At 47.6% G+C, this 23,524-nt stretch overlaps 1 protein-coding gene across 2 annotated transcripts in view; it reads left to right on the forward strand.

Moving 5' to 3' along the window:
* LOC135399112 (regulating synaptic membrane exocytosis protein 1-like) overlaps positions 1-21,531 on the forward strand; it is a 90,191-nt gene extending 68,660 nt beyond the window's left edge. Inside the window, exons 3-16 of one of the 2 annotated variants that reach the window (XM_064630824.1) lie at positions 3,728-3,815; positions 3,872-4,050; positions 9,925-10,288; positions 11,463-11,816; positions 13,618-13,905; positions 14,382-14,601; positions 14,681-14,918; positions 15,542-15,700; positions 15,761-16,164; positions 16,430-16,549; positions 16,617-16,706; positions 16,779-16,865; positions 17,985-18,158; positions 18,610-21,531. In XM_064630824.1, the coding sequence (XP_064486894.1) occupies positions 3,780-3,815; positions 3,872-4,050; positions 9,925-10,288; positions 11,463-11,816; positions 13,618-13,905; positions 14,382-14,601; positions 14,681-14,918; positions 15,542-15,700; positions 15,761-16,164; positions 16,430-16,549; positions 16,617-16,706; positions 16,779-16,865; positions 17,985-18,158; positions 18,610-18,947 (3,051 nt within the window). In that variant the 5' untranslated portion in view covers positions 3,728-3,779 and the 3' untranslated portion in view covers positions 18,948-21,531. Of the gene's footprint in view, positions 1-3,727; positions 3,816-3,871; positions 4,051-9,924; positions 10,289-11,462; positions 11,817-13,617; positions 13,906-14,381; positions 14,602-14,680; positions 14,919-15,541; positions 15,701-15,760; positions 16,165-16,429; positions 16,550-16,616; positions 16,707-16,778; positions 16,866-17,984; positions 18,159-18,609 lie in introns of those variants that run through there. The other variant, XM_064630825.1, reaches the window with a different exon arrangement.
* Positions 21,532-23,524: the final 1,993 nt, after the last annotated feature.

The raw sequence follows: 23,524 nt of genomic DNA on the forward strand, positions 1-23,524 counted from the left end.
CCGTATACCTGGAGTAATCATCAATGAATGTGATGAGGTATCTTTTCTTGCCGACCGTGGCTGTCTGCATTGGACCGCAGACGTCTGTGTGTACAAGGTCCAGTGGCTGCTGCGATCTACTTGTGCTCACTTTAGGAAATGGCTTCCTGGTCATTCTTCCTTGCAGACAACTTGAGCACTTCATAATTTCATTGCAATCTTGTATTACTATGCCGTTCGCAAGCTTATCCTTGAGAAGCTTCCTCACTGCGTCAGGGTTTCTGTGACCAAGCCTGCGATGTCACGTGTGGATGCGTTCCTTATCCTGTTCTGTAACCATGCTTGCCTGTTCGTTACAATCCAGCTGATAGAGACTGCCGTTTATTCGTCCCTTGGCGAGAAGGTGGTTGCCCTTTGTCACGGTGCGTGTGTCAGCATGAAATGTTACTTTGTGTCCACGTTGTGTAAGCTTCTTCACGGATACAAGATTCGTTTCGAGCTTGGGGACATACAGAACGTCCTCCACCTTTATTCGCCTTGTAGCCCTTTCTACGTCGCAGTTGATGCTACGCCTTCTGATGCTACGCGCTGACTATTTGCCACAGTTACTTGATCTGTTTTCTTATCCGAAAACTCGGTGAAGAAATTCTTCTTGTGGGTCATGTGGCTTGTGGCCCCAGAGTCGACGCACCACGCCATGCGAGAACTCTCAACTGCGCCCATGAATGCAGCTTCTTCATCCTTGTTCGTTGCACTTCTGGCCTTTGGAAGGTGCACTTCTTTTTGTTCCTTGGCTGACTTCCATCTGTAGCATTCATTCTTGAAATGCCCCTTCTTTCCGCAAAAGAAACATTCCCTAGTTTCTTTCTCTCCTACGCTGAAACCCTTGAAGTGCGTGGTTTGTGCCTTCAGCACTGACTCCGTGCATTGAGAGTTTTCTGATCGCCTTCTGAACTTATCTACGAGTTTTCCCTTGACATACTCGAGTGTCAACCCACTTTCAGGACGTGCATCAAGCGCTGTGATCAAGGTCGCATAATCTTGAGGGAGTCCGCTCAGTAGTAGTGCAGCCACTTGGAAATCGGTGATCTCGTGTTCCATCCGTCGTAAGCGCTCCACGAGACTCAACGTCTCCCTAATGTAGTCTTGCATCTCTTGTCCGCCACAGAGCCGCGACTGGTAAAGCTTACGCAACAGGCACAGTTTGTTGCTCATATTTATCCGCTCATGGAGCTTCGTAGCGCTTTCCACATTTCTTTCGCTGTCGTCGCCTTGCAGATATGGATTATTTGATTGTGCTCGATGCTGAGCGACAATCAATAGATCTCTATCCGAGAAACGTCATCATGGCGTTGGTAGACGGACTGAAACCGAAACAAATCGGAAGGGGAGGGCTGGGTTCCACGAATAGGCAATTGTTCGCTGCCTCCTATTGAAAGAAAAGTAGGACCGAAGGTCACGTCCCTTTCAGAGACCATCATAATCCCCTCAAGACCGTGGCTTTCGGGCGTGACCCTGTTCGCCCCTAGCTTTCGTAGCTAGCTGAGCGTAGTTCAACTCTACCAAATTGGTGGCGCTGTCGAACACTGTGACGTCATTTGTTTACAAACAGGGAGAGGTCTATTAGGAGTAGATTTACGCGTAAGGCGAGCCAGCATATACATATTTCTATGCCGGCACGCTGTACGTGCCGCAGGGTATATAGGGCAGGGGAGAATTTCGGCCACCAGGGGTTCATTAACGTGCGTCGGAGATCTCCAACACGCGGTGCTGGAAGTAATGTTTACCCGCCCCACGTTGCTACAGTCCTCGGCTGGGATCGAACCGAGGATCCTGAGCGAGCTCGGCATGAGAGCGCGCTACCACATGGGCACTTATCTTGTACAAATCTACGTGCTTTCGTAAGCATTTCGTTGCAGCAAAAGCTTTTGTGTTCACGAAGGAAAAATAGGCGGGATAAACATTGCAGTTGTTTCTTCCTATTCATGCAATGTCTACTTTCGGCCGTCAAGTGTGCGAGAAAATACCGTTTCCTGCTTTAATTTCAATAGTAAAGACCTGGAAATACCTCGTCACACGATGAAACATAGAAGATCTTGAATACTCTATCTTAAATACTTTTCAAGATTGGGTATTTAGTACTATACCCAGTTACCTCTTTTGCTCGGTACTCAGTACCTTACTCAGTACCTTACGTGGTTCTTGTGAGTATCTTGTACAAGCCTCAGTTGTCAATGATTTAGTATCACCGACTAGCAGCACGATGTTCTCTTCTCCCTCACCCAAACTAAGTCGCGAAAGAAAGCATTGTGCCAAGTTTGACTATCGAAAGGTAAGTGGACATCGCAACTAGGGGAAGAAACAACTGTAAGGTTCGTAGCTGGACACCTCCGGTACTCGCACCCGCCCTGAGAAGACACTGTTTGATTACGTTGAAGCCATATACGGGCTATTGAAGGCATTACGTTTGAAGGCATACGAGTCCTGCCTTGTCCTAGATGACACGACGACTTAAAGGGAAACTTTGCAAGGATTCGAAAAAAAAATTAGATGAGCATCATACCGAACACGAACCACCCCGTCGATACCGAATACAACATTCGTAAATGATGACATTAGCAAACCGAAACCGAAATGAGAAGAGCTGAAAACAGAGCTGCATACTACGGCGGTCCGTCCGGAGGAGGATTCCGTGACGTCACCCAGCATTGTCGTCTGCTTCCAAGCCTGCATTCTCTCTTCCTTGCCGAATGCCGGATGATGTCAGCAGCGTGTTGTTTTCAGCGCCCTCTCGTTTCACGGAGGCGAAACGCTCGCTTCGTAATAATTCGTTTGAGTAAAATCTGCGCAGTTTATATTGGAGCAATTAGTCTCTTAACTTCGAAATATTGCTCTCTATTTTAGTCCCCCGACCTTGAGATTTACTGTCCTGCGCAACAAATACGCTCTAAACTTCGCGTAAACTGCCCTGTGTATGGTTCCGAAAGGGACCCATTGTTGTGACGATGGATCTATAGTAGCGTTCGTCTTAAGAAGGAAGAGAAATCTAGTCCTTCAGCTCTCAAAATATTACTGCGCCGCAGATAGGATGTCTGTGCAAATGGTGGAAGGAAAGAAAGGAGGAGCCCTATTGCTATGAGAAGTGAAGCCGAGACTGGGGGCCACTCCAGTGACATGTAACAGGTTTCGGTTACATACATCTCTATGGGAGCCCCCAACGCATAGTTTCGGAATACTCGGAGAGGTGTGGTGGTAACGCGCCGAAGTGGCCCCCAAAGTGGTGTGTGCAAAGCGACCTCATTGGGCTATTCAGGTAACGTGACCCTCGCGTGGCTCCAAAGAAGCTACAGCTCACCTCCTATTCACACGTCACTTGCCCCGCGCTTTTCTCTTTTGTCGAAGAGCCGTTGGGGCCGCCTCTGTTTCTTCTTTCTTCCATGCCTGTGCACAAACACGTCACTCTCCCTCCTCCGCCAGATAATGTAATCCATCACACTCACTCTGCTTCCGTATAGGCCGTCAAGACTGTCCGCATGACACTGCGCGAGCACTCCCTCATAGTGGCGCTGCAATATTTCTCCTGGCGCGCTATTGTGTCTCCTTATCTGCAACGGCGTATGAAGATGACGGACTAGATTTCTTTTCCTTCTTAAGTTGAACGCGACTATAGTCCCCAAAATGACTACAATTGTTTCCTTTTCTTTCTCTCTCTTTCTCTCTCTCTGAGAGTTTATACGATGTCCCGCAGTTTCTGTTACAGACCCATGAAATGAACGAGGAGGGTCCGTCCAGCACCAACCATGATTTCCAACAACGTCATGTCATTCGTGAAGAAGGTAAGCCATACCACTCCCTCCTTCTGCGCGTGTTACAGGAATGTCCTTTGTGCCAGATGGTGAAAAGCGGGTCAGACGAGGATGGCAGCCTGACGAGCAAGTTCAGGGCCACTGTGGCCGGCCTCAGTCCCAGGGCCTCCAGGGCAGACCTGGGACACCTCACACCGGAGGAAAGGTCCATCCTCGCCAAGGTCTGGCAAAAAGAAGAGGAGTTCGAGAAGATGACGCAAGTCAAGTATGTCGGTCGTAGCTGTAAACTGCAGTGCCGCGTGTCTACCTTGGTTGCCAGTCTTAGCCACCCTTAGCAAAGTATAAAGGGAAGGAAGGTAGCCGAAGCTCTTTGGCTGCACGAGACTCTGTGGCGACGTTTGGGACTTATAAACACTTGGCAAAGTATGTTCGTGCAAACATGTCTGAAAGAGCTCATTCTCACGTGTTCTTCGTTCTTCGGTAACTCTTCGAAGAACTAAGCTGCACTAATTTGGTTAATAGTATACGGTAATGTTGCGTGAATAGTAGTTTTAAAACCGAAGTGAATCGTAACGACACGAATACATGTACAGAGGAAATCAAAGAAGCATCGAAGTATAGATGCACATCGAGACGAAGCATAGAAAGCATAGCATACAGCGAAGAAATTGTCGAACTATAGTATTTTCTTCTTTTTCTACGGTGTCCTCTCCCATCTATCTACCTCAACAACACCGAATATCCTCTGGGTGTACGAATAATGTCTTAACGTCCGTGATCGGAGTCGTACGTCCGATGGATATCCCTCAGATATCCAGCGTGGTTCAAGACACAATATCCGTATAACGTCCAGCACGGATGTCCCTGGGAATGCCAAATATAGCAGGCTGTAGTTCGCGCGTGCCGCGCACAGCCATGGTCGGCCACAAGCAAGATTTGTCAAACAATTACAAGAAATTTAGTTACTTATCGGTCCTATCAACATTCAGTAGGAGCTGGCATTATATTGTCTCACAATGGATTCTCACAAAAGAATCTGTAGATTTGAAAATTCCTACGAAAATATTAGACGTATTAGAACATCACCTGTCAAGTAAGTTTAGTCGCACAAGGCAACAGAAGAAATCGGAACCGAAACCGTCTTTGTGCCCGTGTGACTACTAATTATACGTATTTTGCCAACAAGCTATGCTAAATATAATTCTAAAATTGTACTGCGATAATTTTGGTTCCCTTCTCCTACAATGCTGCTCAAAGTTATTTCCAAGTTCTATGTAATGGCCTTGCGGGCACTTGAGGTACTCACATAAATAAACAAATAAATAAATAGCCGTCCACATAAATGCCCAAAACAACTAGAATAACTATGTCCATAAAACATCCCTCCATCGTCCGCTCCTTGTCTCTGTAGATGTCCGTCGGACGTCTCTGCGGGCGCCTAGTTTCTCTCACTTTTTCCTGTGAGCGTACATGTTATGGACGAAACGCATTATCCACATGATATCCAAATATCCGGTTTCGGACATACATCAGACAGCCATAGGACTGTCTTGTGTTGTTGGGGTACACATACAGCATATTTGTACGCGCAATGTGCACAGATCCTTGTATGAAACAGCACCACTTTGTTCTGTGCCTTCGCTTATGTTGTTTTCCGCCTTATGCGTGCATTGGGAAACTATTCGAACATATTCGGTTTGAAAGAGACGTTCCTTCGATTCGGAATTCTAGTCTAATGCAGAATTTTTTTGTTTCCGTATTCGCATTCGTACAGCCCTAGCATTCAGACATTGGTATTGGAATCCATACAGTTTTCCTAAATTCTTCATTGATAAGGATTGGAGGTCAGGTTTACACTCGCCCGTCGTTCGGTACAACGTACAGGACTTACTTACGAGAAAGTCAAGGACGCAGATATATTCTGTCTTTCCGGTATGAAGGACGACGGCGTCCACTCTTTTTTTATTTCTCCTTTCTCTTTTATTGTCCATCTTCTCCCTCCCTCTCTTATTCTTCGCAACTCGGCCACGCGTTCGATTAATGCTGAGCAAATGCTTTATTGAACATCAGCAACGCCTTGCGCAAAGGGGAAAGAGGTTTGCAATCAGTATCGACTTTGCCCCGAGTAAACCATAAAATCCAAAGTGGTCCGGAGATCGATAGCAAAGGCACGGTCGCGATATAATATATTAATTTTAATTCGCGCTTTTCTGTGTATATTGGTATTAGGGGATCGGTGTATATTGGTATTAAAACGGTGTCACCGTGTTTTACCTGGCTTTTACACCAAATTGACTTAATCTCGGGTTTAAGGCCAGTTTCCACAACTACTTATGCGCATGCGCTGTGACATTGAGCGCGCCGGTCAAGGTTATCTCAGTATTCAATAGATGGCGCTGGATGGTGTCAGACAGACGGGAGAGCGGACGACAGTATAGACACCGCTCACAGTTCAAGAACGGCTTTGGTCATTTATGTTCCCTACGTGGGTTTGTTTTGGCACGCGCGAAGGGTGATTTGCTGGAGAGCCGATAGGATACGAGGTTCATTACCTTTTGTCTTTAAAACTAGTACTTATGCACCAAGAAAGCAGGGAAACAGTGTGGCCAGCAGTATTTTCTGGGGTATTTAGTTACGAAATGCTCACATACATAAAGGACCGCTCTGACGGCAGTAGACATAATGTCCTTAAAAAGACACGATCATCTACTGTTAGGTGAAGTAGCTAATGAGATAATGAGACAGCTATAACCAAGAAATAACCTCGAGCGTTCTTGATGGAAGTCTGTCCCATTCCTGTATGGTTTTCGAAAAATACGAATACTTTAACCTATTTAATCGAATCGAATCCTCCCGAATTACGTAATTAAAAGGTGGTATCCATTGCCACGTAACTATACCAGCAGCGGCTTGATTTTTCACCCTGACCACGAAAGTGTAAAAGGCGTACATATACGTATAAACCACGCTTTCTCTCTTACTTCTTTTATTCCACTCTCTTTTTTTTTTCTTTGTTCGCTATAGAATTGGACCAGATGTACAATGTGTAACAGGAGTGAAGCGAGGACTTCCGTGTATTCACACGGACGTTATCCCCACGGAATATTCTAGTTTGAAGAAAAGGCGACAAACTGCTCACGGGAAGGAAGTTCCGCGGAGTCTTCTGTTGTGCATTCGCATGGCGCCGGAATATCAGGAGTGGAGTACTAGCACAACCTACTAGATTATAACGGCCATGTCATAATCGGCAACCTCTATGTGGAACTCGTCCGCACGATCCGCTAGGAGCGCTACACACCGACCAGCAAGATCTACATCATGATTCGACAATGGAAATTTGAATTTTGAACGCGCAGAAGCGGACATACGACTACCGTAGCAGGCGGTAGCAGGCGACAGCAACAGCTCCTATGAAAACGCATAGAATGATGGTGATAATCAACTTTAGAAGGAAGCATCTCCCGTAGGACATCACCGCTTGTACAAAAATATTAAGGTAAGTTGAAGAACAAAGTATTCTAGAAATTGAGGAAGCAATAACCGGGCCGATGAGTAGCGCCACCGCTATAGCTTCCAAATGCGGCGCTGGAAAGGGGTGCCTATGACCACGACCTACTAGATTATAGCGACCATGTCATATGGACCCCTTCCAAACGCCGCATTTGGAGGCTAGCTGTGGCGCTACTCACCGACCCGGTTGTTTCTTCTTCTATTTCTACAGTACTTTGTTCTTCAACTTACCTTAATATTTTTGTACAAGCGGTGGATGTCCCACGAGAGATGCCTCTTTCTAAAGTTAATTATCACCATCATTCTACGCGTTTTCATAGGAGCTGTTGCTGTCGCCTGCTACGAAAGTCGTATGTCCGCTTCTGCGCGTTCAAAATTCAAATACCCATTGTCCAATCATGATGTAGATCTTGCGGCTACTTGCGGCTGATGTGTAGCGCTCCTAGCGGATCGTTTGAACGGGTTCCTCATAGGGGTTGTCGATTATGACATGGTCGTTATAATCTATAGTAGGTCGTGCTTATGACATGGTCGTTATAATCTAGTAGGTCGTGCCATATAGTGCTCCGCATATAGCAGACGACACTATCCCTGTCGTCTGCTACGGACCGCCCTGTCGTCTGTACGGGTCTTGTGGCTGTGCCGCAGGATATCCTTCATGGTTAGAAGAGCACGCAAAAACATGAAGTTGAGCACGCACGTGGCAGCGGAAAGTTACGACGTTTTGCACTTCTTCCTCTGGAGTATTGTGGGTAATGTCGCTCGTGCTAATACACGGCTTCAGTAGCGTCAAACTAAAGCCTCTATTCGAAATATAAGCGGCTCCAGACCAAATGCTCTTGTTTCAATACGCCAGACTATATATTACAAACTTTCGCTAACAATGGAAGGCAAGAACTATTTAAAAACGCCATCACGCTGAAATTAGAGACAGCGACGAAGTCTCCAGAAAGTCGCATTGGTTTCAGTTTTTGTAACAGCAAGGTTACACCGTGGGTATCCATTTTAGCGGGTCACTACTGATAACTACTGATATTCAAGAATATTGTTTTCCAGAGGGAAGCGTGTTCGTGGAAATGGGCAATATGAAGCTGGATTTTGCATTACACGAATGAAACATTATGAGGATGCACAGCTTTAAACAAACAAAAAAATGAAAACGAAGCGTTTATTCAGCCTTTAAAGTTTTTCATTTTTTTGTGCCGTGATGAGGCCGAGCTCGTGTACCAGATCTAAATTGATCTGGCTTTTAGTTCGTTCGTTTGTTTGTTTTTGGTGGAAGCGCGGTGCATAGTGCACAGGCCTGTATGGTCCTATGCGTAAATGATATGTCCATATGGCGATAAATAGAAATAATTTTGTGGGTCACACATGGTAACTGACGGGTTAACGGGCTAACTTACTTGTGCCCGTTACTAAAAAAAAAAAAAAAAAGTAGTTGATTACTGTTAGCGTTACTCTTCTAGCAAAAGTAATTGATTACCGTTACAAATTATTCGACTCAAAACGTAATTGAATAAACGAGTATAAAAGTAACTCGTTAATCGGGACGTTACTCTCAATTCATACAAAAATTTCCGCCCGTGTGTGCTTCGAAAAAAAAAGAAAAGAATAAGAAAGGAAAAAGTAAACCAGCTCCCGAGTGACTGGGACAGCTGAAACAGCGCGAAAGACTCGCGCGAGAGATGTAGCAATATTTTTTCCGCTTACTACAGTAGAATATCCCAATAAAAACAAAGGAAATTTGCCACATAGCATTGTTATTTTGAGTCAGACTCTAGTCCAAAAGTAATTGATTACTGGGTAATTGATTACTCAAAATTGTAATCGAATTACTTGAAAAATTACGTGCTCAAAAATGTAATTGATTACTCGAAAATTACGCAGGAAAGTAACTGATTGCAAGTAACGCAGTTACTTGTAACGCGTTACGTACAAGTCTGGTTAGTATACCACTGGCTCTGAGAGACTCATGTAATAATGCTATTTCGTGGTAGTCAGGTGTAATTCCTGCACCTTCAGCAGGACATCGTGTCTTTGAGAACCAAAATCTCACTGCGCGAACCCTTCCCGTTTCCGTTTGCACCGTGTCGTTAATCAACACGCTGTTGATATCTATAGTACGTTATTTTTTGTCAAGAGGTGACAGCGGTCAATTTGAGATACAAGTAAGATATACGAACATCTAATAGATTGACACAAAACGGACAACATGAGATCTCCCTCTCTTTTCTTAATCTGTACCTTTATCAACTCTTGCAATTATCTGCGCCAAGCTTTATCAGTTGAGATGTGATAAGATACTTATAAAACGCGTCATGTGAAACATCCCTCTCGACGTCCCACAAAGACTCGAATTCAGAACTCCTGGACTGGTAGTGCCTTCCCGACGCATGCCTGTAGCACACTGCAGACCCAGTTCTAGTGTGGGCCCACCAAATAGGTCTTTCAACAGTAACTTTTCCATCACTACTTTTAGACGAGCGATGATCCTCGTCCTTGTATCTGTCCCTAGGTATAGTGGAATTACCATATACTCTCCTCCCTTTACACCAGAACCGCCAAAGAACTCATTTACCGAAATTCACCAAAGATTCATGGGTTCCAAACTTGTATTTTTCATCTACAGAAAGCCCGTGCCACCATTAACTCCTCCTCAGCAGACCCCTCAACCACTCCTGCCCATATCTTCTCCCCCGTCATCGACGACGACGACGACGACCTCGACCTCGATGCCTCCGCAGGCCGTAGCCGCTTGCCTAAGTCCTGCGCCGCCGTGTCGCATCTGCCGCAAAGGCATTCAGGCCTCGGAGCCCAGCCACACATGCAACGAGTGCAAGCAACTCGTCTGTGACGATTGTGCCTCTTATTCGAGGCAAGACCAGAGGGATGGCGGGTGGCGATGTTCTTGCTGCCGACGACGACAGAGCCATGACCGTCTAGGACCTCCTCCGGGGGCAGGAATGCACAGGGTCCCTTCTGTCCGGCGGATGGTAGGTTACGTGGCATCTCATTTATTTATTATGGCCATTATTAAGTTAACGTTGTTCAGCTTCTTTGGGTTTCTAACTGCATATCGCAGATATAACTATAATGAACTCGGTGGAGCTCTTGCTTCAAGAGACAGCAAAACAAAGCATGTTGCTTCTATAATACGCTTCTGCTTCCAATGGTACCCCCAGCAATGGGGTAGAGTATCGCTCCTAGAGATGAAATTCCCCAATCATCGTCACATGCAATAAAGCTGTTGTTTGTTACGCTTCTGATGTCATATGTGATTGCATCCTGATCTTGTGGTTCCAAACAATGGCAAATTTCATTGAGAGAGCAAATTTGGTCTGTGACGGGCATGGATCACGTTATTACTCCCGGCAGTGCATGTCGTATAGGGCCCGCGACGATGTAGCAAATCGTCTTTTATGTCGACGCTGCTTGATCAAAAGCAGCAACAGAATGATGTGCTGCCGTTGAGCTGCAGATGAGCTAAGCAGACATAATCAAAGATTGCTGACCCCTCCGCACTATGCTGATGATGATAATTCAAGGTTTAATGGCGCACCTCTGGACTATGCGACGGTGGTCCCTCTCCCACGTGCATTTTCTATGGCGCGCGATTTGATGTTTTTTCTCAGCAATCCACGGTCAAATTTTGATACCTGTGGTATCGTTGGAAAGAGGACAAGACCTGGGGCGTGTATAGGGACCGGAATTTTAGAATTTGTCTTAGGCTTCTTGTGGATACCCTCCAAACTTTGATCATAAAATAACTGAGAACAATTTCAAACTTCCGAGCTCCACATGTTACAGATCTTGTTGCCCCCTTTCCAGTAAGACCACTCGCATTACAATCTGACTGCTGGTTACGGAGAAAAAAGCTTCAAATATGCGCCATACAGAATGCATGTGGGGAGAGAGGGAGCTGGTACGCCCGTCGGCTCCGCATTGCCAGGAATACCCTCTGGAACACAACGCGGTGTCCCATGTTTGAGAACTTCTGGTAAGGTTCCACGACGTCAGTAACTGCCGGCAGGGATGAGGGGTTCGCGAATACCCCCATATCAGCCTAACGCTGGAAACTATATGTCAACCTGTACTTTTGATGTGACTTACTTTTTCTATAACCTTAGCAGCTGATTCTGTAACTCGATAAATCCAACCTCTGCTCAGACGGAAAGAATAGTCCAAGAAGGGACGAGCACAACTGGACACGTGGGAGCGGGTGGACCACGCGGCAGCTTCATGCTCAGTGAACCTCTCAAGGAAGCGCTGCGGCTCGAAATGCAGATGGCCGACAGCCTGGCGCCACCTTCAAGACCCATCGTCAAAAGGGGATCCTACGCGGGACAGACCGAGTGGCAAAGAAATGGGTTACGGTCATCTTCTCCAGAGCGACGGCACAGTTACCAGAAGCAAGAGAGAGCATCTTCCGAAAGCTCCCTCGAAGAAGAGTACCTGCCAAGGCCCGGAAGGCTCAGAAGAAAGTCCCGCATGCAGAGGAATAGGTCGCATGTGCCTGCTGATGTAAGTTTTTCATTCCATCTTGCGACTGTTCGTTGATTGCAAATGACAGAGTTAGGTTTTGACGTAGAACTACGTCTTTCCCTGTGGTATACGTACGGGATGTCAAGACCGGCGACGCCAGGTCACGAAATTGGAAGTAATCATTTAAAACGCTCATAATTTCAAAACTATTCAAGGCATCGCAATGAGTGAGGTATAGCGCTGTATACTAGATAACAGGTAAGAGTTTGTGATAATGCACACGTCACCGGCAATGGTGGGGGAGGGGGTATGTTGCGCAATTGGGGTCACCAATGTCGTGCGTCGAAATAAAACAAATGAGGTGTCAAACGATTCATTTTGACGAGCTCTGTCCGTACACATTTTACATAAAAAGAGAATTTCGAATTTTGAGAGTTACAGATGAAATAGTGTACCGAAGTGTGAACCTCCTGACAAATGTTGACTTATACGAGGGGGTTCAAGTCAAACCGGGACTTTTCATTTTTCGCAAGAGTAAAATGAACTTACAGGCGAGAAATTAGTCTTATTTTTCAACGTAATCTCCAGCTGCACTAATGCACTTGTCCCAGCGTTTCACGAGGGCTTGGATGCCAGCAGCGGTGAAATCCTTACCGGCGCGTACCAGCTATGATCGGACCGCATTCTTGACCTCGTCCTCGCAGCCGAAGTGGCGGCCCCTAAGGAACGCCTTCAGTGGCCCGAAGAGATCGAAATCGCTGGGGGCGAGGTCTGGACTGTAAGGGGGACGTGGCAGCAACTCCCAGCCAAATTCCTGTAAGGTGCGTGTCGTGAGATACGCGGTATGAGGGTGTGCATTGTCCTGTAGGAGGAGGACTCCTTTGGTGATGAGGCCCGGCCGCTTTTGCTTCAGCGACTTATGCACATCCTTGAGAACCTGGCAGGTAGTGTGCACTATTGATGGTGATACCACTGAATAGAAAATCAACATGAACAACGCCGGCCTTGTCCCAGAAAACCGTGGGAAAACGTTGGTTGTTCTCAGGAACTCTGACACTGGGCTCTGAGCCGCCCCGGCCGGGATCGTCCTGTACTGATGTACGGCCGTCGCGGAACCGTTTGCACCGCTCAAACGCTTTGCTGCGGCTAAGTGTATCGTGGCCATACTGAGCCTGAAGTCTTCTGTGAATTTCAAATGACTTTACGCCTTCATTCACGAGAAACTTGATGACAATTCGCTGTTCGATGTGCGCGCTCAACTCGTTGTCGGCCATCTTGTCCAGCATGTGTCTTCTGTTTTGCACAATCTTTGGACCACCACGTGGTGAACGCGGAGGCCTATCGCGTGTGAAAATGACGAAAAAGAAGTAGCGCGAGCCATTTGTACACTCAGGAGACAGAAAGTCCCGGTTTGACTTGAACAACTCGTAGTATGAGACAAAGTTACAATCAAAATAAAAGGAAACGTGTCCTACATGAAAGAGCAGACTATAAGGAATATGCCGCTCTCTGTGCGGAACGTTGCAGACTTTGTAGACAGAAAAATGAGGTCGCTCGCGCTAACAGTGACATTACGTCACCGAGGCCATCGACGTCCGACTACAACCATCACGGATAGCATGTCTGTAACTCTACGTCGAACCTCAACGGCTGTGGCTCCCAGCACGGTCACCGCCGTTATTTTGCGGCCGCTTTGCTCCTTTCGAAAGCACGGGGCTAGAAGAGCGACGGACTTCACGAAAGCAGTCATATAGAACTAACCACACTTGCGTGCATTGCGGGTAACTTCCTTCGAAACTGACCGCGTAACTCTGGAAAGTCTCACAAGTTGCCAATGCAGGAAGAGGACTCGGACGGGAACGACAGGCGAAGTAACACGTCGTCATCTTCAGCACTGGATAGTCTGGAGGCGGAGCGAACGCACCGTCTGGACGTCTTGAGACGCTACAGCTCAGAGAGCTCGGACGTGAGTGACCTCAGCAGAGGAGCTCTGGAGAGCTCGCCCGACGAACGCCGTAGCATCCCAAGCGTCACGGTGGACGCTATCGGCGGAGTGTCATTGCTCGACGAGATGAGGCGATGTTCGACGGGGAGCGCGCTTCCACGGATACCCATACCCGAAAATCAGGTAAGAAGGAATGAGAGTTCGTACTTGTCTCGCGTAGGTCGCTTTTGTAGAGTTGTTTCATCAAGTTTACTCGATGTCCATTCCTGCTGTGAACCTCTTGTAACGACGACGACGATGATGATGATGATTAGGGTAATAGGAGAAGAGTTGGTGGGATTTAGAAATGTTTTGGGAAGGGTCGTCGAAATCGTAAACGAAGCTGAAGACCCAGTATCCCGCGCAGTTCAGTGAAAGTTATGGTAATGATACTATGGTAATCATGCGATGTAGTCGAGAAACCGAGAATTATTCATAAGGTACGAAGTGGGCTTCCGCATGAGAGCTTCCATAATGCGTGATGTAAAGTTGCATAATTGATTCATTCGGAAGCCAAACCTAAACTTTCCGGTTTCATCAGATACGCAGTGGTAAATTTCCTTTATTCTAGGTTCTGGCAAGCGCGCAGGTGATGACTCTTTTTCTCTCTCTCTCTTTAGCTAAGCCTTTTTCCTGGTCCTCCTCATGGCACTGGAAGCACGCATTCCTTGGACCTTCCACGAGAAGAACTGGGAAAACCAGAGAGGAGAGCATCGGCTCCTGAAGGGGACAACATCAAGATCGTCATAGATGACGTAGACAGTGGAGGTCCTGCACCGGCAGCTCCTCTGGTGAAGAGGATCCTGCTCAAAAGAGACCCCGCTGATACAGGGGCTAGAAGTATGTCCACTGGGACTATCTCGACAGGGTACATAGAGTAAAGAGTCAACTAATGTTTTGTGTATCTTTTTCCCTGTAGCACGGGGGTTTGGCATGCGGGTAATGGGAGGCAAGAAGGGACCCGACGGCCACTTGTACGCCGTCGTTGCATGGGTGCTGGCTGGTTCTTCGGCAGATCTCGCAGGTCTTCAGCAGGGAGACATTATACTCGAGTGGAACGGAACGTCCTTCGTTGACCGTTCTTACGAAGAGGTCTGTGCGGTGCTGGACAAGTCTGGAGCGACTGTCGAAATACTTGTGGAAACAGGAAGGCGGATGTAAGTTCCCGAATCCCAAAGTTCGCAAATGTATACCACGTGTCAAAGTAGCGGCTTCTCAAAGGGAACCTGTCCGGCTTTGCATCCTCCGCGAATGTATTTTCAGCATTCAGATTGAAACGGTACCTCCAGAAATTCAGGAGATCATGGCAGGTATATATACCATAGCTCAAGTTGCGAGAGCCAAAGAAAGTCAGAAAATATACCAAAGCTGCTGCCTTCTATTGCGTGGCAGGTGATAGGTTGGTAGAGGATGTCGTAGGCAAGAGCACGAGCATCAAAGCACGCACACACACTGTAGTTGTCCCGTGACATACGACGAATTGTCATTATCATAAGCGATGCCGGGCCTAATAAAGACGTGGCATGTATGGTTGCTGTACCCAGGGGCGGATCCAGTATTTTTCTGAGAGGGGGGGGGGGGGGTCCAGCCTTGGCCAGCATGGTAGATACAAGATCTCGGTCAATTAAACATTATGTGAAGACAGAAATTAAGGAAGGGGTCAGGACATCCTGACCCCCCTCTAGATCCGCCCCTGTCTGTACCATTCAGCAGAAACAGCACCTATTACAAGTATAGACACATGTGTGTAGTACATTCAGTATACCAACGCGTCCCGCAGGAGCAGTCGAGAACTGCGTGCATCAACCGGCAACATACCCACAAGAAAAAGTTCCGACGCTTCAGAAGTCGGCGCGGCTACCAGACGGAAGCTTCCTAAGACTCCGGATGAACTCTGTCATAGGGCACACGTTCAAGGGGAGCTGGGAGTTAGGTTATGGTAAGACCGTGTTGGTCGAGAAGGAAAAAATAGGATCACAACAATTTATTCGCTTCATAGGTACGATGGCAGTGACCTCGAAGTGACCGTGTTGGGAGCACGTGGACTGCCGCCCAGAAGGTCGTATGTGAAGCTGAGGCTGCACGACCCTTCGACGGGCACCCGCGGTGGTGCTATGAAAACGCCCATTTCAGAACCCGTGGCCAACCCTGAGTGGAATAAGACGTTCGTGTTTCCCGGGCAAGAGAGCTTATCCGGCCTGTACCTGGACCTCTCCGTTTGGGATCACCGTCCCGTCGGGTCAAACGCCTTTTTGGGCGAAGTGCTAGTCGTTCTTGACAGGTCGAACTTGAGAGACGTGCCGCAGTGGTTCGCACTGGCTAGCCGGAGGACGCGTTCCGAAGATCTGCCCGTGGTTGTCGATGACAGGGATCTTATCAAGAGTTCCTCCATGGATTCCATGCGTAAGTGTTGCTTTTGTTTGTTGGACGCGTCTTGTTGCAGATGTTTCTTGCTTGTGTCCGCTGGAAGAAGTGTTTGCAGAATGTATAAAACCTACCGGTCCCGAGTAAAAAGTCTGTGACAGACGTCATGACTGGTTCGTGCACGAAACTATAATCACAGTCCGCTATCATCAGCTCACCCTACTATACTGAACATTTTCTCACCGATGAATGGTGCCCCGCTATTGATTTGGTTTGCTTACACTTTCTTCGTCCGCCCTACTAGTACTTCACCCTGACGACGCCAGGCAGGGCGTCGAGCGCAAATCATCTGCACCTTCCGTAGTTTACGCCGTCAACGCGTCCGGACAACGCAAACAGCTGCACGCGCAAGACAGCCTGCCAGGTAAACGCTTTTACAAGATACCGCTCATAATGACTTTTAACTCCCCCTTCTATACCTGTCCCGTCAGAGTTATACGGGACTCCGTCCGACAATAGAGAACGAACGAGGAGCGCCAGCTTCAAGATGCGACGAGATGCTATTCTAGCGGAGTCTACCGGTGAGGCCACGCGTCCGCGCTACAAGCAGTCGTTGATAAGTGTAGACTATCGTTGTTTTGTCGTGGTTTCAGGGCGGACTTCGAGCGCCAGCGATGAGGACCGTCGTCGCAAGCTGTCCCGCACGGTGAGCCTCAAGTCGGAGACCCGACTCGGACTAGGTATGGGAGCCCTCTGAGCCCCTCTGAGCCCGCCCTTTGAGTCCTTCCTTTCCCCGCCTGGCTCCTGCAAATCAAAATCCTGGTGGAGTACCAGCATGCCTCTCAAAGCTTCTCTTTATTCATTGCTCTCTTTTTCTTGCAAAGGAAGGTTTTGGGGCGGTCTTTGAGTTCAGGGGAAGGGTGCTTCAGAGGGTGTTAGGTTCGCACGCGCAAGAGTTGCTTCAGCGGCGTCGAAGCGACTGAGGTCGGTTGCTCGATGGGGAACACCGCGAATCTCCTGAATGAACCCACTGCAGATGCGTAGCTTGCTTTACTCATGATACACACCTGTTCCCTCAAGCCTCCAGTGTTCCGTGTTATATGTCCAATGCTTCCCGGCGCCTCGTACACTGATCCTGAATGAAGTCCGAACCTCCATGTTTTCTCACTTTGTCCTATTTTCCCAGCAATCCCGCATACGACCTCAGTTACTTCGGGAACGACGCAAAGGGAGCACCATGTTAAACACTGCTCAGATGCACGGCAATTCAGCGTCCTCCACCCACCTGCACTTTATTCAACTAAGCCTTCACAAACACCCAGTTCCTCTGCACGATACACACGATTGACCGAAGCTTCTGTGCCAATATTGAGTATGGTTTAATGATGTCCGGCTAACTTTGTAGTGAAACTGAGTTCACTCAAGTTTGAGTAGCTAGAAAAATCGACGCGTGAACAAAATGTCGTTCTATCTATGCCCGTCTTGCTCTATGTCCCTGCTCGCAGACTCCGGCAGACCTGCATACAAAAGTTACTTGTGCAGGACAACGAACTTTTATAATGTAGATATGCCAGAGAAAGCAGTAAAATTCGAACAATGAATTAACGACCTTCTTGAGGGATGGCAACACTAGACACGTATGTACTGACCACTTGCATCTTTGTCACCACATACAAAAAACTGTTGTTTACTGGTAATCGTAGCATACTCATGAGCGGCGGAACCAGTTACAATTACTACGTCGTCGTGCTACGGCATTCCAAACTCCATATTCAAAGATAACTTACTCATGACTGATAGACAGTATGTATGGTCAGATGCACGTGCGAGTGAGTGGTCTCTCGGTTTCTGTGTCATAGGTGGAGACGATAGTAGTTCCAGTTCCGAGTGTTGCCCTGCATCCTCCGGACCCAGGAGGGACGTGCCAAGACTAGGGGAGCTCAAGCTCGGCTTCATCATGACCAAAGGGCAGTTCGAAGTCGAAGTGGTCTGCGCAAGGGGACTGCCCCTCGGGGTCACTGGTGCACCGCCAGGTGCGTAGATATGGAATGCTTATAGGATCTGATACCGTAACTTATCGGATACTCGTCGCGTGTCCAGATACTTTCGGTCTAAACGCACACTGGTGCACGAACCGTCACTGATAGGCAACTATCGAACGGACAGCTGGTAGTATGACATGTCACGATAGAACCATAACTTCGATGACCCTGAATTCTGCTGTAGACATGTAACCGAAATGTTTACGTCGTGCAACATACTGGTAACCTTGAAAACGAGACAGTTGGTATGAGGTCATCTTGGACAGAAGTCGCAGGAACATAAGATATGTACCATTATATATGTACCAACAGGCCCAAATATTTACTCTCCTACAACATAAGGACAAACAGAAGGACAATGCTGCTGCTGTTTGTCCTTGTGGTCTGGCGGCTTTTATCCAACATACTGTACGCTAGTTTTGACCTGACCTTTTCTCCCCAGACACATACGTCAAGACTTACCTCAAGGAAGGCGGCCGTCAGATGCAGAAACGGAAGACCCGCGTCGTCCGTCATTCTTCAGAGCCTCAGTACAGGCAGACACTGAAGTACACGGCAGCGGATGTTCTAGGCAGGTCGCTGCTGGTCACAGTCTGGGAACGGACGCGAGGCTTCGAGCACAACCAGCCGCTCGGTGCAGTCCTGGTGCCACTGGACCGGCTCGATCTGAGCCGCCTGACGCTCGCCTGGTACGCACTGCAGACGCCGGCTGGACCCACCACAAATTCCGGACCTTCAGGGAACGTCGACGACGATGACGACGACGACGATTCGCTGTGACATCATCGTGCGTCGTCTGCTTGTGTTTCCCCGGAACGAACGAGCTTTCTGTTGTTCAGCTGTCGTTGCCTTTCATACCTCTGGCCTTGCCTATCGGAGGCAGTTTCGTATCGATGATTGTGTGCTTTGCAAAGTGCGCTGCCAAGCTAGGTAGGAAACCGAATTTAGATTAACTTTCTACGACGATAAGATTGCTTAGCGTGATAGCACCGCGGAATCGAACGGGGTTCCACTTTTCCACGATGAACCCACTCGGAAGTGTCGTGAAGACGGCACAAGCACGACAAGAACTGCATGTGGTCTACTGCTTTCGGGTGTGACATGGGACGTTTCGAAGGTGCTCTCGCGGTGACATTGCGCAATGGCAGACAGGTTCAACCTGGATAAAGAGGTTGGTCTTCAATTATGCATTCGACCAGGAAATCGAAGGACTCGTTCTTACTGTTCAGGAACTCGATCCCCCCGTACACGATCCTCCAATGGGATGTCGTCGTTGAATACGAGAACGACATCAGGAACTCGCGCCTATCTATGTGCGGATGCATTCGCTTTGTGCAGAAGAGCGGCAGTGATGGACAGCCTTGGAATTGCATAAGAATCGATACGAAACTGCGTCTGTTACCTCGTGTTACTCTGACAAGGAATGATCAGGACTCGCCCAGTCGCTTCTCATGCGGTGGTCTTTACCATTTCATTCAAGTTGCATGTTGTTAAAAAGCGTTCAGATTTTTATAAAAAAATTTAAAGCCACGTTAATGTCACGTTGATAATCATATAGAGAAGTTCTCCAAGTGCCACCTTTTATAAATTATGTTGCTTCATCCACTATAAGCCCTACAATGTCCTTCCGCTGAGAACGATTAACATGGACTATACCAACACCACCTGGATACAGAAAGCCTGCTTACTCGTCGACGTGACGTAATAACTAAGAGTCAGCCAATTAGGATCGTGTTTTCAACTACCGTAGCCAATCATGAACGTGCTTTCAGCGGGCGAACCGTGAAGACGAGCCACCGTCAGCTTCATGGGCAGCAACTGTCGTCTGCGAGTATAGTAAACGTCATCCGTACCACATGGGAAAACAAAATAAAGCGCAACATGGTCCCATATTGTTGTCAAGACTGATTTTCTGGAAAGGGTATTGTACTTTTAGTCTACATGCAGGTTCAAATTTGCGAAGCTAGCTGCAATCATTTTCAAGTTTCGCAGAACGGCAAATCGCGGTAGCAGACGAATTCTGACATCATATGTCGACGTAGCGAAGGAGGGAGAGGAGGCAGTAAGCAGGCCTTCTGCGCTTGAAATTGTCTGCGGCGATTGTCTCTGTCGATGCTGAAGCAGACGACAGCGACAGTCAGACGACAGACAGCGACAGTTGTTTACTCCAGGTGGCGTTGGAAGGGCCCGCTGTGTAGGCACCATACCGCTGTGCAGAGCGCTTGTAGAGAGTATGGGCAGACATTGTAATGTAAGTGGGGCGCTGACTCATTCCGTGGATAAATAACACAGAGTGTCCAGAGAGAAACTATACAGCTGCTTGTGCACCTCGGGTGATTTCTTTTCTGCGGACATGAAGGGATACTAGAGCGGCATTTTTGTCGTCTGCTACCGAACCTTCTTCCGGATTGCAGATAGCTGGTCGAGCGGCTCGTTCGTGTTGGAAGCACACAAGGACGCTTGGCTGGCAATCCTTGGGTACGCAGTCTCCTGTGTCGTCTATTTGTTCTTAGTCTTAGGGCCTTTCTTTGCCACTTTTAACGGAGCTTTCGACTGCCCCGTTGATCACATGTGTGAGTAGACTTTACCAACTTTATAGAGATAACCTCTCCAGCATCTGAACATTCGCGCGTCATTCTTCCGACGGTGGTCAAGTACGCAAACGTTGCAAGTGGTGTCAAGCTGTAATGTTTACCCCTGGACACACTGTATTGTGTTCATGCACTCTGAAGGGTTGTGCTTCGAGGTGGTATACAGCATTTCCTATCTTTTCTGTTTTGTGTGTAACGCTGGAACCTCCTTGAAAAAGAAGGCACTATGTTCGGTAAGACATAGGATTTATGCGACAAAACGATAAGTGCCAGAAAGACATTATATACATGGAGAAAAATAGAAAGTACCTTGTATTATTACTTTCGGTTCCAATGCAATGACGCTGTGAGCGTTGTACATTAGCTGTGCTCACTGTTCATCTACTGAGGCGCCGTGTCCCACAAAACTGTCACAAACATACGTCTGTTTTTTAAAGAAACAAATTGATCCTTCCTTCCTTTATATTCCAAAGAAAACGTAAAAGAAGAGAAGAAGGGATTCTTCCCCCTCCCTGTGACCATCTACCCTCTCTCTCCCCACTATGCAAGTGTCTGAAAGACTGTCTGCAATCTTCCTCCTGAGCACACCCGCGCCCTTCCAGATGTGATATCTCTCGCCGCAACTGCTATCTGTTCATATCTATATAGGAGAAAAACTTTTACGAGGTATTTTTTTTCGTCTCTCCCGTTGCGAGAGATTTTGTATTGTCGGGACACAGCAAGGTGTCCCTCGTTGTTGTACAACTTATCTGTCCCTGTTGGAAGAAAAATAAAGCGGTATACAAAACAACTCTTGTAGACTGCTGTCGCCCCCCAAGTACGTACTGCAGAATATCAGGAGCCACCGTGCAAATTATTTTTGCTGGATGGCGTCTTGCCAATCCGCACTTCAATTTATAAAAACACCGCAAAATCGGCGATGTGCGGAGGCGTGACGGGATCCTGCAATGGGAAGATGAGCTCTCATTGGCCACTCCAAATTCGTCTGCTACAGACGCATGCCGAAACCGAGTGAGCCAGATATCCCACATTGGACACCCTCCGATCTAACCCTGGGAACGAGGCTTAGACGGAAGTGAGCACAGTCTCGAACAACTGCGGGGGGGGGGGGGGGGGGGATACCCCCCGGACCCCCCCCCCGCGCGTGTAACATGTACTGACCTAACCTAACCTAACCTCACTAAGGAATTTGCAAATTACAGCGCAATTTATTACTAGCGGCGCGCGACTTCCGGTTAGCCTTGTTCCCAGGTGGGGGGTCCGATATGGGTATTTTGCAATTTCGTGCCGAAACCGCCTCTCATTCCTTCGGCACGTCGACGTATAAGGTATAAGGTCGGGGTGTCGTCTGCTACAGACGCAGGCCGAAGCCGCCTCTCACCCCTTCGGCATGTGGACGTACAAGTATAAGGTCGGGATGTCGTCTGCAAATCGCCGCAGACGATTCAAACCAGAGTTCGAGGTAACTCGTTACTGTAACTAAGTTCCCTTTTTTTGGTAACTTGTAACTTAACTCGGTACTTTTGCGCCGTGGTAACTTTCAGAGGAACTCGTTTCTTTTTCAGGTAACTTTGCCAAAGTAACATAAGCTAAGTCACAAGTTACTTTTAATTCGCTTTTCACTCACGTCCACATATTTTCTTGTTTTCTCTCCGGTTCTTTCATGGCATTTTATGCCATCAAACGTGATATTCGATCAATGACAGTATTCTATTCAGGAAGTAAGAACTGCTGCCATTGCAATGAAGCTGAACCATTGTGCGCCCACGGGGGGTAAGATGCAAACCGTCCGAATTGTTGGACATAAACGAAAACGACCTAAGCGTGTTGCACTCCTCCGCAGGCAACTCAAGGTCTAACTCAACTGCTATTTCGTGTCCGAAGTAACTTCGAAGTAACTCGTTCTTTTTTTTAAGTAACTCCGTAACTGCGAGTTACATTTCAGGCTGAAGAACTTCATTATTAACTTAGTTACATTTTTCATACGGTAGCCAAACTCGTATCGAGTTCTTTTTGACGCGTAACTTGTCGATCTATGATTCAAACACAGACAAGATGGCGTATATGCAGGCAAGCTGGTGGAAGAACTCCATTATGTAAAAGCCCAAGTCTGGGCACACAGAGTGTGTTCGTGTTGTCCCTCGGTGTGTCCAGACTCAGGCTTTTACATAATGGAATTCAAACACAGGTTCTCTCGCATGTTCTCGGAAACACACACGTCTCCTGCTGGCGTATGCCTCTTATTCTGTGCGTGCGGAACACAGAGCTCTTGTGCACGCTACTGATCAGCTATGATTATCGTTCTTGTGCAGGAACGCCGTGTTATTTCCATTGCCAACTGCTACAGCAAAAAAAAAAAAAAAAAAAGAATAATAATAATAAAAACTATAGAGAGGGCTCCACTGCTCCTTCTTGAGTGAAGCATGAAGACCAGTGGTTTACCCGGAATTTCGTCCTTGGGGGGGGGTTGCGCTTCGCAAGGGGGGGGTCTTTACATGCTGTTGACGAAATATTGCGCAATATCACAAAATTTTAGGGGTGTCTCCTGCAGATTTTTTTTTGGGGGGGGGGTGTTAGGGGGGCGGTCTGGATAAATCACTGATGAAGACCTTCTCGCTGTGCATTTTGCACGCTGGGTGAACACAGATTTTGTGGAGCTTCTAGAACTGTGTAAACGAGGCAGGTTGGAACTGTTTAGCAACCTGCACTTGTAAGAAATGGGTCGACGTGGAGCATACCCAACCGTGTATTCTGTGTATGGTGGCT

The sequence above is a fragment of the Ornithodoros turicata genome, chromosome 6, assembly GCF_037126465.1.
Source record: "Ornithodoros turicata isolate Travis chromosome 6, ASM3712646v1, whole genome shotgun sequence".
NCBI lineage: Eukaryota > Metazoa > Arthropoda > Arachnida > Ixodida > Argasidae > Ornithodoros > Ornithodoros turicata.